The 19074-nt window shown below is 37.5% G+C and overlaps 1 protein-coding gene across 2 annotated transcripts in view; it reads left to right on the top strand.

The window, feature by feature from the left end:
• Positions 1-19074, top strand: part of Ulk2 (unc-51 like autophagy activating kinase 2) — an 83478-nt gene that overhangs the window by 14771 nt on the left and 49633 nt on the right. For both annotated transcript variants that reach the window (XM_070027612.1, XM_070027613.1), the window contains 8 exons: positions 3142-3315; positions 3986-4059; positions 6117-6218; positions 6669-6727; positions 9060-9142; positions 11446-11493; positions 12274-12362; positions 16524-16695. In XM_070027612.1, coding sequence (XP_069883713.1) covers positions 3142-3315; positions 3986-4059; positions 6117-6218; positions 6669-6727; positions 9060-9142; positions 11446-11493; positions 12274-12362; positions 16524-16695 — 801 coding nt within the window. The remainder of the gene's footprint in view (positions 1-3141; positions 3316-3985; positions 4060-6116; positions 6219-6668; positions 6728-9059; positions 9143-11445; positions 11494-12273; positions 12363-16523; positions 16696-19074) is intronic.

The following is a 19074-nucleotide window of genomic DNA, read 5'->3' as shown; positions in this document are numbered from 1 at the left end:
ACCACATGGAGTCTTCAACTGTAGGTAATCTAGATTTTGAGCATTTCATCAGAAGGAAAGAATGATTAAATCTCATTATAAGTTGAAATGATAATATTTTGGATGTATTGAGTTAAATATTTTCATCCTTAAAAGTATATCCACAAAAGATATAAAGTTACATATGTGGCATACATATTTTTGTTGGAGAGCACTCATTTGCAAGGTTTTGAATATCTAGAAGGTCAACTATCATCATTTTGTAATTTGGTCATTTAGTCTTTTATTTGTTTGGATAAACAAAATTTATACCTTTTTTTTTTTTTTGCCAGTTGTGGGGCTTGAACTTGGTACCTGGGTGCTGTCCCTGAACTTGAAGGCTAGTACTCTACAACTTGGAGCAACAGGGCCACTTCCAGTTTTCTGGTGGCTAATTTGAGATGAGAGTCTTAGGGACTTTGAACCATGATCCTCAAATCTCAGCCTCCTGAGTAGCTAGGATTACAGGTGTGACCCACCAGCACCCAGCAATTTATAATTTTTAAAAGAAAAAGGTTACTAGTTTACAATGAAAAAATTCTAAATTAGCCCTTATCCAAGCCTACTCTCTCAATGTTAATTTTCTCAGGCATATATTCAAATTAATTTTGATATTGGCATTGTCTTTAAAATATTAAGTTTTTGGTGTGCCAATTTTAGTTTCTAGGATTAGGTTGAGAGGAACACATACTATATTCATTGATACATACGAACTTTTACTATAGTTTATATTTAAATAGATTAAACAAGGTCATTGTTCTTGTTCCCCATAAGAACAGTGTTAGAATTTAGACACTGAATTAAATGAATCTCAGGCCATGCTCCAGTTGTTCACATCTGTATCCTAGCTACTTAAGAGGCTGAAACTTAGAAAATCAGGGTTTGAAACCAGCCTGTGCAGAAATGCCTGTAAGACTCCCAGCTGAAATTAACCATCAAAAAGTGTGTGGTAAGAGTGCTAGCTCTGTGCAAGAAAGCTGAGTGAGCTCAAGATCTCTGATGTCAGGCTGTGGTACTAGCATGCATGTGCATACACAAACACTTAAATCTCTGGTATATGTAATAATACATGATGGGATAAAGAACAAGCTATAAGCAACTGCAGTTATTGTAAAGTGGAAAAATTATAAACTCTGAAATGAAAATATAAGACTGAATGAAATGAAAATATATACATTTTTACTATTACAAAATAATTTTATTTGTTTACATATATTTATATATTATTTTATTAATATTTAATATTTTTATGTTATATTTATATATTTACAGTATAATTTTATTTATTTTTTTGTTGTTGGTCGTGGGGGCCTGAACTGGGGGGACTGAGTGCTGTCTCTGAATGAATTCTTTTGCTCAAGGCTACTGCTCTACCACTTTTGAACCACAGCATTACTTCCAGTTTTCTGGTGGTGATAAGAGTCTCATAGACTTTCCTGCCCAAGCTGGCTTCAAACACCAGTCCTCAGATCTCAGTCTCGTCATAGCTAGGATTACAGGCATGAGTGCACAGCTATAATATCATTTTAAATAAATATTACAAAATAAAGTTGTAATCATTGATTACTTACCCACTCATATACAAATTAGTATCTATAAGAAAGTAGATCTGAAAGATTGTGCTCACGATTTTTAAGTGTTAGTCTCCCAGGATGATAGAGAAGAGTTTACTGTGTATGTTTCAGTGTATTTTGATTTTTTTATCCTTTACAGTGAGCATCAGGAAAAGAACCCCAAAGAATAACAAAAGGGAGTATAGAATATGAATCGCATAGGAAAATTATTTGGTAATTTTAAACCATGGATTTTTTTTTTTGTGGGGGAGAAGGCAAGGCAAAGTTTATTTCTGCAGAGGAGTGTGCTGCTGACAAGAAGCCAAGTAAAGAAGGGCTCTAGACAGGCAGTCCACCTTGGTTTTATCCCTAATACTTTATTGCCCTTTATTCTGATTTAAACCATGGAATTTCTAAACTTGAATATAACAAATGTCAACTTGTCAGTAAAATGATTTTTAAAATCATAAAGTATCATTTGGCATGTCATTTAAGTGATTTTAAAACTATTTAATTGACTTCTTCCAGGTTTTAATGTTATTTTCACTTTTTAAGATTGTACATAAAAAGATTATATAGAACATATTTTGGAAATTGTAAAGACAGAGATGTGTTCAAAGAGATCTGCTTGCTCACTGCTGGTACTAATACTCGATCCACACCTCCAGCCCAGCTTTTTGCTAGTTAAATGGAGGTGGAATCTCACAGACTTAGCCTAGGGTGGCTTGGATTCAAGGCTTTCACATAAGATTTATCCTATTTTTAATTTGTGCTTGTAAAATTATTAACTATTTGACTAACATGAAGGGGAATTTATTTCCTGGCTTGTAAAGGAGATTCACACTTCTGTGTTCAGACCCATGTTGGTACCTTGAGCAGTAAAGATGGAAAGGGAAAAGAAAAAAAAAAACTAGTGAAAACAAAAATGCAAATCAATTCTCTTTAGTTAAATTTTTTTTTTTGGGGGGGGGGGTCAGTCGTGGGGCCTGAACTCTGGGCCTGGGCACTATCCCTCAGCTCTTCTGCTCAAGGCTGGCACTCTACTACTTGAGCCACAGCACCACTTCCAGCTTTTTCTGCGTATGTGGTGCTGAGGAATTGAACCCAGGGCCTCATGCATGTGAGGCAAGCACTCTACCATTGAGCCATCTTCCCAGCCTTAGTTCCAAGTTTTGAGACGTTTAATACTTTTTCACAGACTTCAATTATTGATGTAAAAAAAGGAATAAAAGTGATTATCAGTTTCTTACTCCACCCATGCCCTGTCACACAACTCACTTCTCTTTTTTTGGGGGGGGGGGTCCGGTCGTGGGGTCTGAACTCTGGGCCTGGGTGCTGTCCTTCAGCTCTTCAGCTCAAGGCTAGCGCTGTACCACTTGAGCCACAGTGCCACTTCCAGATTTTTTCTTTTTGCTTATGTGGTGCTGAGGAATCAAACCCAGGGCCTTGGGCATGTAAGGCAAGCACTCTACCCCTGAGCCACCATCCCAGCCCCAACTTACTTCTCTTGATGGAATATGCAGGTGGTATTTGTTGTTGTGTACTTAAATATTCATGTGACTATTTCCAGCTAAAGGAACTCTCAGCGAAGATACTATCAGAGTGTTTCTTCATCAGATTGCAGCTGCCATGCGAATCCTACATAGCAAAGGAATAATCCACAGAGATCTCAAGCCACAAAACATTTTGTTGTCATATGCCAATCGCAGGAAGTCAAGTGTCAGTGGTATTCGCATCAAAATAGGTAAATAGCCATGTCTTTTTTCATAGTGAAGAGGATTTGAGACTCAGTACTTTCAGATTATTTTTGTTCAGCTTTGTTTGAATTATGAATTTTATTGTTGTAATAAAACCTTTATGGACTTCAGGTCTGTTTTGACATGGGACTCCTTTTCCTATTCATAGTTTATGCTGAGTCTTACAAGGGCCAAGCTCAAAATATGGCTTTCAGTAACAAATTCTTTCTTTTTAGAAAAGAAACGTGATTTAAGTTTGGATACTGGCAGCAAATTAGTAATCCTGATTCTTTAGCTCATGAGATCTTGACATAAAAATCCAAAAGATCATCTTGTGCAGTCTTTAGCAGTCTTTAGTGCTTTTGTATATAAACTTAGAACTTATTAGTCAGGACAGTTTAAATTCTACATGTTATTGATATTTAAGGAGAGGTATATTATAAGCATTTTCACTTGCAGATTGATGTTCCTTAATTACAAAATTAGAAGTGACTTAAAGGTTGATTATTACTATGATTATTAGCTAATTGAAACCGAGATACTTTTTTCACTTTGGTGGACAGACCTATTCAATCAGCTTTCTGTTTTTCACAATTCCTTTGTGTCTTGAAGAATTATATGATATAAAGTGTGAGCAAGGATATAATTTATTTTTCTACTTTTTATTTTGTAAAATAGCGGATTTTGGTTTTGCCCGTTACCTACATAGTAACATGATGGCTGCAACATTGTGTGGATCCCCAATGTACATGGTGAGTGAGACTTTTAATTGAGACTTTCAATCCTGTGTGTTTGAAACACAGCATAATGCCTATTTTGCAAGAAGTGCTTTTTATATATGGTTTGAATTGTTACTATATTACTGATGTTAATTATTTTTTTTACCAATAATGGTATAATAGATACTTTTTTTTGTCAGTTGTGGGGCTTGAATTGAGGCTAGGCACTGTCCCTGAGCCTCTTTGTGCTCAAGGCTAGCCTCTACCATTCAAGCCACAGCACCACTTCCTGTTTTTGAGTTCTGTATTGGTAATAAGAGTCTCACTGGGACTTTTCTGCCCAGGCTAGCTTCTAACTGTGATCCTCAGATCTCAGCCCCCTGAGTAGCTAGGATTATAGATGTGAGCCACCAGCACCTGGCTCCTGATCTGTGGAATTTCTGTTGGTGGTGATGGTTGTAAGGCTTGAACTCTGGGCCTGTGTTTTGTCCCTTAGCTCTTCAGCTCAAGGCTAGTGCTCTACCATTTGAGCCACAGAGCCACTTCCAGTTTTCTGGTGGTTTATTGGAGATGAGAGTCTCATAGATTTTCCTGCCTGGGCTGGCTTTGAACCACAATCCTCCGATCTCAGCCTCCTGAGTAGCTAGGATTACAGATGTGAGCCACTGATGCCTGGCCCTATGGTATTTTTAAAAAGCAGTATTTGATTAGAAACAGGAAAATAATCTTCAGCATTACTGTACAGCTGAGAAATACATTTCTTTTCTCCAGAGAAAAAGAGTTATTTATACTTTTATAAAAAATGAAACTATAAGCTGGTACCAGTGACTTATATCTGTAATCCTAGCTACTCAGAAACTGAAATCTGTGGAGATTCAAAACCAGCAGACAAATCTCAAAGACTCTTATCTCTAGTTAATCAGCAAAAAGCTGGAAAAAGAAGTGTGGCTCAAATGGTAGAGCAACAGTCTAATAAAGTGCAAAGCCAAGCAAGAGTGCAAGTTCAAACCCCAGTACAGGCAACAATATAAAAAGTATATAATGTAAAATGCTCCCTCCAAAGTAAATCAGATGCTGTTAAACAGGACCTTTTTGGTGTGTGTGTGTGTGTGTGTGTGTGTGTGTGTGTGTGTGTGTGTGTGTGTGTGTGTGTGTGTGTGTGTGTGTGTGTGTGTGTGTGTGTGTGTGTGTGTGTGTGTGTGTGTGTGTGTGCGTGTGTGCGCGTGTGTGTGTGCGTGCGTGTGCGTGTGTGTGTGTATACAGATGTGCCAGTCTTGCAGTTTTGGGACTTGAACTCAGAACCTGGGTGCTATCCCTGAGTTTTTGTGCTCAAGGCTACACTCTACCACTTGAGCACAGCCACACTTCTAGCTTTTTACTAGTTTTAGAGATAAGAGTCTCACGAACTTTCCTGCCCAGGCTGGCTTTAAACTGTAGTCCTCAGATCTCAGCCTCCTGAGTAGCTAAGCTTACAGGTATAAGCCACTGGCACCAGGCTTTTTTATTTTTTCTTTTTTTGGTGCCAGTGGCTCACACCTGTAATTCCAGCTACTCAGGAGAGCGAGATCTGAGGATTGTGATTCAAAGTCTTCTGGGCAGGAAAGTTCATGAGACTCTTATCTCCAATTAGAAAAAAAAAAATCCAGAAGAGGAACTGTTTCTTATAAGGGTAGAATGCTAGGCTTGAGCAAAAAAGCCCAGGAACAGCACCAAAGCCCAGAGAACAAGCCCCAGGATTAGCACTAAAGTAAATAAGTAAATGTTTCAAATAGCCCAAGTTCCTTTGATACCTTCCTTGATCCTATTACCCACTCTTCACCTAAGGGATTCTCTATCCTATAATTGGTGTATTTCTTTATTATTATTTATTTCAATACTCTGATTGTATTTTGTATCTATCATAATATGTGGAACATTTGTTTTTTATTTTTATTCAGCATTATTTTTGAGGCTTACCAGTAAGTTTCAATATAATGTAGTTCTAAATTCATTGCAATATTATTTGATTAGAGAAATATTGCAATATGTTGATAGGTAAATATTCTATGTAACTAACATAATACATATCTCTTGAATATTTTTATACTCAGGCTCCAGAGGTTATTATGTCTCAACATTATGATGCAAAGGCAGATTTGTGGAGTATAGGAACAGTGATATATCAATGTCTAGTTGGAAAACCTCCTTTTCAGGTAGGTTGACTTTTTATTGTGCCCTCAGTTTTGAGAAATTCTAATTGTGCAGTTGCCTTTGATTCATAAAATGAGGAATCCTTTTGAAGTTTTTGTCTCCTTTGTAGCTTTAATTTTGCTATAGGCAAAACCTGCCATGTTGAGCCAGAATATTGTTTGTTTTTCCCCTTTAATCTGTTTACCCATGGTAGTTGGACTGGGTATTAAGGCTGGTGTATATTTTTCAGATTAAGGAAAAGTAGCTAGGGTCAGAGCTAACAACTGGTAGGGAGAGGGTGTAAGTGGTGACAGAAGGTCTTTCTGTGTGGGTTAGTTTAGTGATCCTAGAATCTTGGTTTAGGGCTAGTCAGATTGTATGTTCTATAGCAAGAATAAGAGTATGAATCATGATTTGGAAGTCTGTTCCCCTTTGCTTAAGATATTAAATCTTAACTTTTTTTTTTTAAACAGGCCAATAGTCCTCAAGACCTAAGGATATTTTATGAAAAAAACAGGAGTTTAATGCCTAGGTATGTGTTTAGATTTCATTGGGGTTTGCTTTTTTTTTTCTTTTCTGTGCCAGTCCTAGGGCTTGAACTCAGGGCCTATGTCTTGTCCCTGAGTTCCTTTTTGCTCAAGGCTAACACTCTACCACTTGAGCCGCAGCTCTACTTCAGGCTTTTGCTATTTAATTGGATATAAGAGTTTGTCTCATTAACTTTATTGCCCTGGGTGATTTTGAACTACAATCCTCAGATTTCAGCTAGGATTATAAGCATGTGAACCACCAGTACCTGGTAGGTTTTGCTTCTTTTTAAGACAGAGTCTCACTAGATGTCCCAGGTTGGCTTTGATCTTGAGATCATTTTGCCTCAACCTAGCAAGTGTTGGTGCACACCACCATGCCTGACTTATATTCATTTTGTACTCTGTATATATATATATAATATATATATATTATATATATATATATATATATATTAGACATTCAGCAATGGTATAGAAAGAGCTACTTCATTCTTTTTTACTGGCTACATAGAGTTTAGTAACTAGGCGTACTACCTTTTATTTATGTTTTCATAAATAAATGTTACTATAAATAGGCTTTGTTGGAAAAGAGGAGCAGAAATATTCAAATGTATATTTGAATATATTTCTTTAGAGTAGACTCCTAGAAAAGAAAATGTTATGTTAAAAGGTATGCTTTTCCAAATAGGCTATGCCAATTAATAGAGTAGTTCAAAAAAAATAGAGTAGCTCACAAGAATGCTGCTTTCCTCACACTTTTACCAATGCAGAATGTTATATTTAGCAGATTGATGTGTCATAAATGGAAAAGGACCAATTAGCTATTAATGTGCATTCTTGTGAAGTAGGCTCTTTATTTGTCAAATATTCTGTGATAGTTTTTATTCCATAACTTCTATATTCATGTTTCTCATTTTTCACTTGCTTAGTCATTTTCATATTAAATTTAAGAAATTACATTTTTAGTTTAAGCTTTGCTCTTTTTTTGGAGATGGCTGCTCGTGTGTGTGTGTGTGTGTGTGTGTGTGTGTGTGTGTGTGTGTGTGTGTGTGTGCGTGCCAGTTTTGGGGCTTGAATTCAGGGCCTGGGCACTGTCTTTGAACTTTTTTGCTCAAACCTAACACTGTACCACTTGAGCCACAGTCCATTTTGGCTTTTTTGGTGGTTAATTAGAAATTAGAGTCTCACAAAGTTTCCTGCCTGGGCTAGTTTCAAACTGCAATCTTCATATATTAGTCTCCTGAATAGCTAGAAATACAGGTATAAGCCACTAGTACGCAGTGGAAATGGCTTTTTTTTTTTTTTAATAGAACTTTATTTTTGTTTTGTTTGGTTTTGGTTTTGTGTGTGTGTGTGTGTGTGCGTGTGCGTGTGTGTGTGTGTCGGTTGTGGTACCTGAACTCTGGGCTTGGCTCTGTCCCTCAGCTCTTTAGCTCAAGGCTAGCACTCTACCATTCGAGCCACAGCACCACTTCTGGCTTTTTCTGCTTACGTGGTGCTGAAGAATCGAACCCAGGGCCTCATGCATGTAAGGCAAGCACTCTACCAGTGAGCCACCTTCCCAGCCCTTAAATAGTACAAGTTGTGTTAAAAGTCAAGATGTCTGTGTATTTAAAGTATTTTATGTTTTATTTTTTGGGGGGTCTGGTTGTGGGGCCTGAACTCTGAGCCAGGGCGCTGTCCCTCAGCTCTTCAGCTCTACAACTTGAGCCACAGTGCCACTTCCAGCTTTTTTTTTTTTTGCTTATGTGGTGCTGAAGCATTGAACCCAGGGCCTCATACATGCAAGGCAAGCGCTCTACCACTGAGCTACCTTCCCAGCCCCTAAAGTGTTTTATTTTTACAGATACTTAAAACACATAATAGTAGTAAACAATACAGTAATCTTGGGTAGGTGCCAGTGGCTCACACCTGTAATCCTAGCTACTCTGGAGGCTGAGATCTGAGGATCACAGTTCAAAGTCAGCCAGGGCAGGAATGTCTATGCAACTTTCATCTCCAATATACCACCAGAAAACCGGAAGTGGTGTGTAGCTCAAGAGGTAGAGTGCTAGCCTTGAGTTGAAGAGCTGAGGGACAGCGCCCAGGCTCAGAGTTCAAGCCCCATGACAGACAAAAAAATAAAAATAAAAAATATAGTAATCGCAAGTTGGTGGTACTTATCAAAGGTTTTTGTAGTGCTTTTTCTCTCTTACTTGAAGGTATGAGCCTTTATCATGACCTGTTATGAACATAGTGTTTGTGAAGATACATATACATTATTTACCATAATGAAAGAAAAAGTCATGTATATAAACTATCAATTCATTGGGTTTTTTTTTCCCTTTCTTCTAGTATACCCAGAGAAACATCACCTTATTTGTCTAGTCTACTTTTGGGTTTGCTTCAGAGAAACCAAAAAGATAGAATGGATTTTGGTAAGTGATAGTTTTAAATTTTTCATGTGTTCTAATATTTTTTAATATTTGTTTTTATTAAGTAGTTGTACAAACAGGTTTTAATTCCCAAAGTCATGTTATGAGATAATGTATCTTTATCATTGTCACCCCATCCCATCCCTACTCCCAAGTTACATGGTTGAGTTTTCACTTGATGCACATTAACTATGATGCCTATATTTGTTCAGCTTTCTTCCTCCATTTGTGTGCCTCCCTCTGATTGCTTCCTCCATAGAACATATGCATTTTGAAAATATTTTTTAAATGTTTGTATTTATTTCAGAGGAAAATTAAAGTCAATTTCACTTTTTTGGGAGGGAGGTCAGTACTGGGGTTTAAACTCAAGTACTTTATTATTTGAAGCACACACCCAGTCCTTTTGCTTTTTTTTTTTCTGGTCCTTGGGCTTGAACTCAGGGCCTGAGCACTGACCCTGAGCCTCTTTGTGCTCAAGGCTAACACTCTACCACTTGAGCCACCATGCCACTTCTGGCATTTTCTGAGTAATTTATTGGAGATGAGAGTGTCTCACAGACTTTTTCTGCCTAGCTGGCTTTGAATCATGATCCTCAGATCCCTGCTTCCTGAATAGCTAGGATGCTCAGACTAGGGCAATAGCAGTGGAGGTTATAATAAGTTGTCAGATGCTCAGTGAGCCACCAGCACCTGACTTCCTTTTGCTTTTAGTTAATTTTTTTAGTTAATTTTTTATATAGGATCTTACATTTATGACCAATCTAGTGTGGATTTTGATCTTCTTATTTAAGCTTTCTCCTTAGCTGGGATATCAGTAGTACATCACTACACCAAACCTTTTTTTATTAGTTGAGATGGGAGTCTTGAGAATTTTTGCCTGGTTGGCCTTGAACTTCAATTCTCCATCTCTATAAAAAAAATTATAGATAAAGCCACCACTTTCAGTCAGTTTCACCTTCCTATTTTCTTCCACTATTTTTATAATATCTGTGGAGTGCTTATTATATTCTGGGCATAGGAAACAGAGTAATAAAGAAAATTTCTTTCTTTATATAATATAAGTTCTAGTGGGAGAGGGTCATAATAAGGAATTAGTAACTGTAATAGTATATTTTATTAGTGCTAGGTACTGTAGGAAATATAAAGAAAAAAAGATAAGGAATAGAAACATTAAAGCAGTTAGCAAAGACTTTATTGAGAAAGTGACATTTGAACAAAGACTTGATTAACTTAAAATGAGGATAAGCTATGTAGATCTTTCCACCTAAGCTTTTCAAGTGGAATGAATAGCCAGTATAACACTTAGAGATGGGAGCATGCATAGAAGCTTGAGGTCATATAAAAGTGCTTTTCACTCAGTGTATTAGGAGCCATTGGAGAATTTTGAGCAAAGGAATATTGGTCTGAATGATGTGGCTGCTTTTAAAGAGTAGACTGTATGAGAAGGAAAAGTCAGAAATTGAGAGACTAAGAGCCTATTGTGCATCCACTCAAGAGGAGAATGTAGCCTAGAGTTGGGTAATAGCAGTGGAGATTGTAACAAGTTTTCAGATGCTCAGTCTTTGTGGAGATGGAGGCAGCAGCATTTACTAATGAATTGTCAGTGGTATATGAAACAAGGCAAAGATTTAAGGATGATTGAAGTCTTTTGGCCTGAATAACTGAACGGTTGGAGTTATCACTTAGAGACAAAGGAAAGACTAGATAGAGTAGACTGCAGGGGCCAGAAGAATAATTCTAACTGGACATGTTACATTTAAGGTAACCACTAGATATCTAATTACAGATGTCCAAAAGCATTTGAATTTCAGAGATGAAGTTTAGACTGGGCATAAATTTGGGAGATGTAAACAGTGGATGATATTTATTAAACAGATTATATCCTGGTATACTGTTCAAACTCCTTTATTGTTTTTTTTAAATTATTTTTAATGGTTACTTCAGAGTTTACAATGTGAATCTTACTGTAGTACACTTCATATAAATACTAGTTTACTACTTCATATAAAAACTGTGTTTTCTGGTTCAACCCTCTGTAATGTATGTTGCAGTTGTCACATACATTTATGTTAAACTAATGCTTTATATAAGATTATTTCTTTTAACAAGTTAAGGGGCAAATAAAAATGTCTTTATAGAGTCATATATTAACCTATATATTTACCATTTTGATTCTCTTCATTTTTTCAAATTTCTATTCCATGATTTGAGGGAGTTGCTCCCATACATTTCCATTCCTTCCTTCCTCCTTTGTAGTTTCATTGATAAATGTATGTTTAAAGACTGCATTTTTGTTTTCATTACAGAAGCATTTTTTAACCATCCTTTCCTTGAGCAAGTTCCAGTAAAAAAATGTGAGTAACTTTTTTTTTCACTTTTTTACTTTGAATGAATGCAAGGTAAATGCAAAACTACATTTTATATCACAAGATTGATTTAGTGCTGTGTTTCTCAAAATAACATTGAACTTTCTGTAGATACCTATACTTATGTTTATTGAATAACAGTTCTGATTTTCCCAACCATAAGAATTGAACTCAGGGCCTTGTACATGCTAGGCAAGTGTTTTACCACTTGAGACTTGAGCCACACACCCCATCCTTTTTGTTTATTTTGTTTATATTTTGTTTTTGAGATTGAATCTCAATAATTTTGCCTAGGCTGACCCAGTAGCTGGGATTATAGATATGTAGCATCATGCCTGGATAAGAGTTCTATTTTTTTTCCTTCCATATCCAAGTTGAAAAAAAGCTGCTTGCTTTTTTTGTTTGGTTCCAGTACTGGGGCTTGAACTCAGTTGGCTTTTCCTTTATTGCTAGTACTACTACTTGAGCTTCCTATTCTGGCTTTTAGTTGGTTAATTGGAAATGGTCTTAGAGATTTGTCTGCCTGGGCTGGCTATGAACTATGATTCTCAGATCTCAGCCTCCTGAGTAGCTAAATTATAGGTGTGAGCCACAAGCTTCTGGCAACTGTCACCTGTTTAGTTATATATATGGAAGCTATAATAAGTAGATGAATACAAATATTTTTGGTTAACACAAAGATGTAGTGGTTTTGACAAGTTGTCTATTTGGCAGGTCTTATAGTATACTATAGAATGATGTAGCTCTTTGACTGTGTTTCTTTCCCAGCCTGCCCAGTCCCAGTGCCCATGTATGCTGGCCCTGGCCCTGGAAACTCCTGTAGCAGCTCTCCATCTTGTCGCTTTGCCTCTCCACCAGTAAGTTCTAATGTTATTAAAAGTAATTTCAAAGTTAGCGTAATACATTAGCAAACAAATGAAGCTTGAAAATATGCTGTGAATAATTTTTATATATAGCATTTACTAATGCAGCTGAGCCTTAGGAGAAAAGAGTATTAGAATTGGGACAAATTGGGCTTGTCTTTGGACCTTTGCACTTACTTAAATTTGTAACAGCAAGAAATTTCACCTCTCTACTCCTATTACAGGTAGATAAACAATAAGTAATTATTTTACCTGGATGCTCTGAGTATCATGATTATGTAGGATTTTTAGTAGTGGAGGATCCAGATTTTACCAGCTTTGATTCTTTTAATAAATAATTACTGGCCCTGGTCATTTCTGTTCAAACTTCTTTATTTTTTATTTTATTTATTTATTTATTTTTGGTCGGTTGTGGGGCTTGAACTCTGGGCTTGTTCGCTGTCCCTGCACTCTTCAGCCCTCTACTGCTTTAGCCACAGCACCACTTCCGGTTTTCTAGTGGTTTATAGGAGATAAGAGTCTCACAGACTTTCCTGCCCAGGTTGGCTTTGAACTGTGATCCTCAGATCTCAGCCTCCTGAGTAGCTAGGATCACAGGCGTGAGCCACCGGCACCCGGCTCTGTTCAAACTTCTTATGTCTTCTGAAGTTCCCAGGCTATTTCTTTCACAGTTGTATTTCCTAAGTACTTTTTCCTCCTAAGGACTTGTTTTCTGTTTTATTTTATTATTTTGTTTTGTTTATTAATTCAAGACCTGTGCTCTGGTACTCTACCACTTGAGCGATGATTCTAGTCCAGCCCCGAAGACTATTGATTATTCTGATCACTTTTGTCCCCCTATTCTACTCTCCCAGAGTTTCACCTAGCACTCCTCTGTGTTTTATTAGGTTAACCCTTCCCCCAAATTACTATTGGAGCCTTGTAACCTTGAGGCTTTTTCATAGCTGAAGGTATTTTTATATTATCCCAGCAGATGTGAATTTCTTGAATTCTGCTAGCAGAAAGGTGGTAGAGCCGTAAGAAAGAGGCAGAGTGTGATTCTCCAGTTGAAGCAACTTACCTCCTTTCCTTGCCACATTAACTGGGATGAATGCCTTCATCTTTCCCAGGTTGTTTCCTCATACATGACTTAAAAAAAATTAACCATACTGGATTTGAGCTTACTGAGGAGAAATGCAGAGGATGTGGATTGACATAGAAAAGTTATATAAACTTCATCTGGAGCCAGCAGACTGACTCTGTGACTTAATTTCTGGTAACTGGGGGTGGGTTAGTTAGCTGAGCCAGAATGTCCTCATCTGGAAAAAGGTCTGGTAACCTTTGCTTTCAGGAATGTATAGGAAAGGGTCTAGTCATAGTAAAATGCTCAATGACTTGTGACACCAATCTGGTACATGATATAAAAAGCAAAGCTTAGAGTAGAGAAAAAGAACAACTGGAAGAATCTTAGTTGTGGGACAGCAAAAATAAAGGAGTCTGTGAAGTGGTAGAGTAACAAAGAATGAGAAAAAGACAGATTATAACAACAGTAACATTCAAAGGAGATTGAAACTAGGCACTGGTGGTTCACACCTGTAACCCTAGCTACTTAGGAGCCTGAGATCTGAGGAACATGGTTCAAAACTAGCCCAGGCAGGAAAGTCCATGAGACTCTTACCACCATTTAACCACCAGAAGACCATAGCTGTGGCTCAAGTGGTAGAGTGCTTGCCTTGAGTGAAAAAGCTCATGAACAGTGCCCCAGCCCAGGGTTCAAGCCCCACACCTGACAAAAAAATAAATAAATAAAATAATTGACTTTCAGAGTTAAAAATCTGTTAGAGTTTGGTTAAACAGAGATTATTGAAGGGCTAGAACAGAGCAGGAACTACACATAAGCCTGTAATATAACATGCTCATATTTACATTCTCATGAAAATATCCAGCTACTTCTTTGTTTTGGGAAAATCTTTCAAAGGGAAAAAATAATTACAACCACAAAAAACCAACTTGCTCTTTTAGATATAATACTGGCTGTAGATTAAGTACTAGTACTATTTAAATGATAATTCTTAGTTATCTGTGTGTGCATTTTATAACATTTATTGAATGGTTGCTTGTATAAAGTTGTAGTTTACCAGATCTCTGACATTAAGGGGCTTTTAATTTAGTTGTGTGGGCAATAGGTAGGAAGTCAATCACCAATAAAAGTGTGTGTCTATGTGTCTGTTTTTATTGCCTATGGGATCATGGACAAGGAACATCAAAATCACACCAAATACTTTAAATGGCTATTTAGAAGAAAGAATTCTTTGAGCCAAGTTATGAAAAAAAAAGCAAAATGAATTAGTTAAAAAAAAAAAAAAAGTATTGCAAGCATCCAGGTGCTGGTGGCTCACGCCTGTAATCCTAGCTACTCAGGAGGCCGAGATCTGAGGATCTCGGTTCAAAGCCAGCCCGGACAGGAAAGTCCATGAGACTTTTCAATATATCACTAGAAAACCAGAAGTGGCTCTGTGGCTCAAGCGGTAGAGTGCTCTCCTTAAGCTGAAGAGCGCACCCAGGGAACAGCACCCAAGCCCAGAGTTCAAGCCCCACGACCAACAACAATAAAAAAAGTATTGCAAGCAGAAGAATCTCCACACTTGAAGTTAAAGAAGTGTGACTGTGGCCAGTTACATTCAACTTTGTCTGAAAAATGAAGTCTGAAGTAGTTATAGTAGTCATACCAGTGTGGTGGAATGTAACTGTAATGCCAGCACTAAGCAGGCTGATGCAGGAGGATTATAGCTACCTACATCCCAGGAGTTCAAGAATAGTCTGGTAACATTGTGAAATCTTCATCACATGCCAGCCACATATCAAGTGATCAGTAGCCATAAATAGTGGCTGCCATCTTAAATAGCTGGACCATCATTCAGGAAGGACAAGGCCACTTCAAGAAGTTCAGTCTGTAGGCATAAATGTATTGGTAATGTGGTTAGGAGAAAATAAGGCAGAGAGAGCAGCTGCAACTTGCCAAGAATTATATAGTGGGCAAAGGAGTTTAAAGCTGAAGTGAATCATTTGAATGATTTTAAATGGAGAAGTTTAGCTAGAATTTTCCAAAACATGATACAGGAGTAGGTTCAAAAAAGATACAGAGGTGAGAGGTCTCTCCTTGGGGTACTCTTTCTTTTATACATGAAACTGTGAGGGCTCTTATAATTATCATCATAATTTTGAGAATGAGGGCCTGAACTTAAGGCATGGTAGAAAAAGAGATGAGGAAGGGGCTAGCCAGCAGTGTAAAGCGTTTGAAGATACTGAAGATTGTTTAAATTTGGGACTTAAGGAGAAAGGAACATGGGAGCAATGCTTTGAAATATACATATGGAGTTTTATTGTCTAGGTCAGTGAACTCTGGTGTCTAGGACTCATCAGAGAAAATCTATGCGGGAGAGAATAATGTCTTCCTATAAATTAATAGTTGAAGGTGGAGTAGAGAGCAGTCACTAGAGTAAATATACCAGGTGAGAAGTTAGAGGACTCAGGATGGCTCCATCTTTGTTCCAGTACTTAGGCTTGAACTCAGGGCCTGATGTTCTTCCTTAGCTCTTTTATGCAACGCTTGTGCTATACCACTTGAGTCACACCTCCACTTCCAGCTTTTTGCTGGTTAATTGGAGATAAAGTCTCTCATATTTGTCTGCCTGGACTTGTTTCAAATCTTGATCCTCAGATCTCAGCCTCCTGAGTAATTAGGATTACAGACGTGAGGCCCAGGTGCCCAGCATTTTTTACTTTTTCTAAGAGGCAAATGAGAGCATGTATCTTAAGTGGTGGAGTGCCTGCTTAGGAAGCACAAAGCCCTAAGTCCAAACAACAAAAAGGTAGGTGAGAAGAGAAAAATATACCTACAAAAGATAATAAGGATATTAATGATAAGAACTCACTTTCTCAAAAGCTTCAGGGGAGGTATACACATAGATGTAATAAGTGGTATGATTTAGAAGCATTTATGCAAACATTTTATGCAAACTGTTTTCCTAAAAGAAAACTTTCCCAAGAGATTTCTTTTTGAAATCTTAGATTGAACTTTATGCCCACTTTTATGAAAAAAATTCCTTTGTGGTTGGCTATTCTGACTTGCATTTGATTATGAGGTCAGTTTTAATTTTTTGTTGTCAATTTTAGTCCCTTCCAGATATGCAACATATTCAGGAAGAAAATTTATCCTCCCCACCATTGGGTCCTCCCAACTATCTACAAGTATCCAAAGATTCTGCCAGTACTAGTAGCAAGAACTCTTCTTGTGACACGGATGACTTTGTTTTGGTTCCACACAACATCTCTTCAGACCACTCATGTGAGAATTTTTTCTACTTGTACACATTATATTTCTTAAATTACCAAATTAGCATTTTGAAAGCCTTTATATCACACCTGCATAGAGCACTTTTTCAAATGAGTATTTTAATTGTTTGAATTCTCAGAATTGCTTGCTTTCTGCTCAGTGATCTTCCATAAGACAATAGTTTTGTATTCTCAAGATGCATAAAAACTTTATAAGAAATTATCACAAATTATATTTACATTTGAATAGAAGATACAGAGAAGCAAGCAGACTGAGTAAAATGAAAAAAACACAGTAAAGGAAGAACTGGTGTCAAAAAAACTAAGAGGAACCAGGCACCAATGTCTTATGCCTGTAATCCTAGCTACTCAGGAAGCGGGGATCTGAGGATTGTGGTTCAAAGCTAGTCGGGGCAGGGAGTCCATGAAACTTATCTCCAATAAACTAATCAGAAAAAGCCAGAAGTGGTGCTATGGCTCAAGTGGTAGAGAGCTATCCTTAAGCACAAAGAGCTTAGGGACAGTGCCAAGGCCCTGAGTTCAAGCCCCAGGATCAAAAAAGGAAAAAAAAAGTAGTAGTTTCTGGGCATCAGTGGTTCATGCCTATAATCCTAGCTACTCAGGAGGCTAAGATCTAAGAATCACAGTTCAGAGCTAGCCTGTGAAGGAAACTTTGTAAGACTCTTATCTCCAATTAACTACAAAAAAAAAAGCAAGAAATGGAGCTGTGGCTCAAGTGGTAGAGTTCTAAAAGCCTTGAGCACAAAAGCTTAGGGACAGTGCCCAAGCCCTGAGTTCAAGCCTCAGGACCAGTGTGCACGTGTGTGTGCACGAGCGCGTGCACGCACACACACACACACACACACCCTAAGAGAGGGTCAAAGGGGTCTTTGTTGTGTGTCCTTTAGAACACACTATACATACGTGTATATATACATATACGTATATGTACACACACACGTGTGTCTTCTAGTCTGGCCTTAAATCCATGTTTTTCTTGCCTTTGCCACTCTAGTGCTGGGATTACAGATATGGACTATTACACCCATTAACAGAGGAATCCTAAAAACAATCTGGCTCTCATTTAGGAAATATATTCAGGAAAAAGTTCAGGAATGAACTCTATAAATATGTAGGAAGAATTTTTGTAGGTTAGGTGGGTGGTTCATGCTACTTAGGAGATGGAATTTGGGAAGACTGGATTTAAGGCCAGCCTAGGCAAAAAGTTAGTAAGACCTCATCTCAATCAAAAAGCCAGACATGATAGGCAAACTGTGGTCCCAGCCACATAGGAGACATAAATGAGAGAATTTCAGGTCTGATTATGGGCAAAAATGAAAGACCCAGATAAATAGTAAATGTAAAAAGGGCTTCAGACATGGTTTAAATGGTGGAGCACCTATTTAGCAAGCATAGAACCCTGAGTGTAAACTCAGTTAGTTTCAAGTCCAAAAAGAAATTTTTATAAAGAAACTAGAATCCAGGTTAATTAAATACATTTCTTTGGAATAGTAAGGGGCAACAGAAGACCCATAGATGAGATACAAAATTGTTATCTGGGTGTTATGGCTCATGTTGAGATCTGAGTATTACAGTTCAAAGCCAGCCCAAACAAACACTCATCTCCAGTTAACCAGCAAAAAGCCAGAAGTGGAGGTATGGCTTCAGTGGTAAAGTGTCAGAAAATAAGATTATAAAGCTCTCTGAGTTTAAGCCCCAGTACTGGCACCAAAAAAAAAAAAACAAAAACAACAAAAAACAGAAACAAACTATGATTTGAACATGGTAGAATTGGGATCAGAGAAGCTGGATCCCTTTAGTAGTAATTGAGTACTACTAAGTACTGACTACAGGACAATTTTTGCATCAGGAGATGTATAGTTTGCCAAATATACTTTGGTGCTTCTGCCAGGTGCTATGCTTATACTTGTTAGGGCCAGAATCCCCAGCCTGAACAAAACTAGGAGTTACCTTCAAAAATGATCCAGTACAGTGGTTTTCTTTCTTCATAAAAATTAATTCATATGGGTGCCAGGGGCTAATACCTGTAATCCTAGCTACTCAGGAGGCTGAGATCTGAGGATCACACTTCAAAGCCAGCTCAAACAGCAACGTCTATGAGCCTCATAATTCCAATTAACTACAAAAAAAAAAAAAAAAAAAAAAAAAACCGCTCAAAGTGCAGCTGTGGCTTAAGTGGTAGAGCACTAGCCTTGAGCAAAAAATCTCAGGCCTTGAATTTAAGCCACAGACCTGGCACTAAAAACAAAATTCAAACATTTAAATTATTAACTAATTCAAAAATAATACAGTATGCTAAGAGTAACCACTTTGCTATGTTGTTTTTATACTTGTTAACATTTAGCCATATTTACTTTTTGGGTTGTTTTTT

The sequence above is a fragment of the Dipodomys merriami genome, unplaced genomic scaffold (assembly GCF_024711535.1).
Source record: "Dipodomys merriami isolate MVZ:Mamm:240054 unplaced genomic scaffold, mDipMer1.0.p SCAF_19, whole genome shotgun sequence".
NCBI lineage: Eukaryota > Metazoa > Chordata > Mammalia > Rodentia > Heteromyidae > Dipodomys > Dipodomys merriami.
Note: the sequence above shows the minus strand (reverse complement) of the source record. Positions and strands in the feature narration are given on the sequence as shown.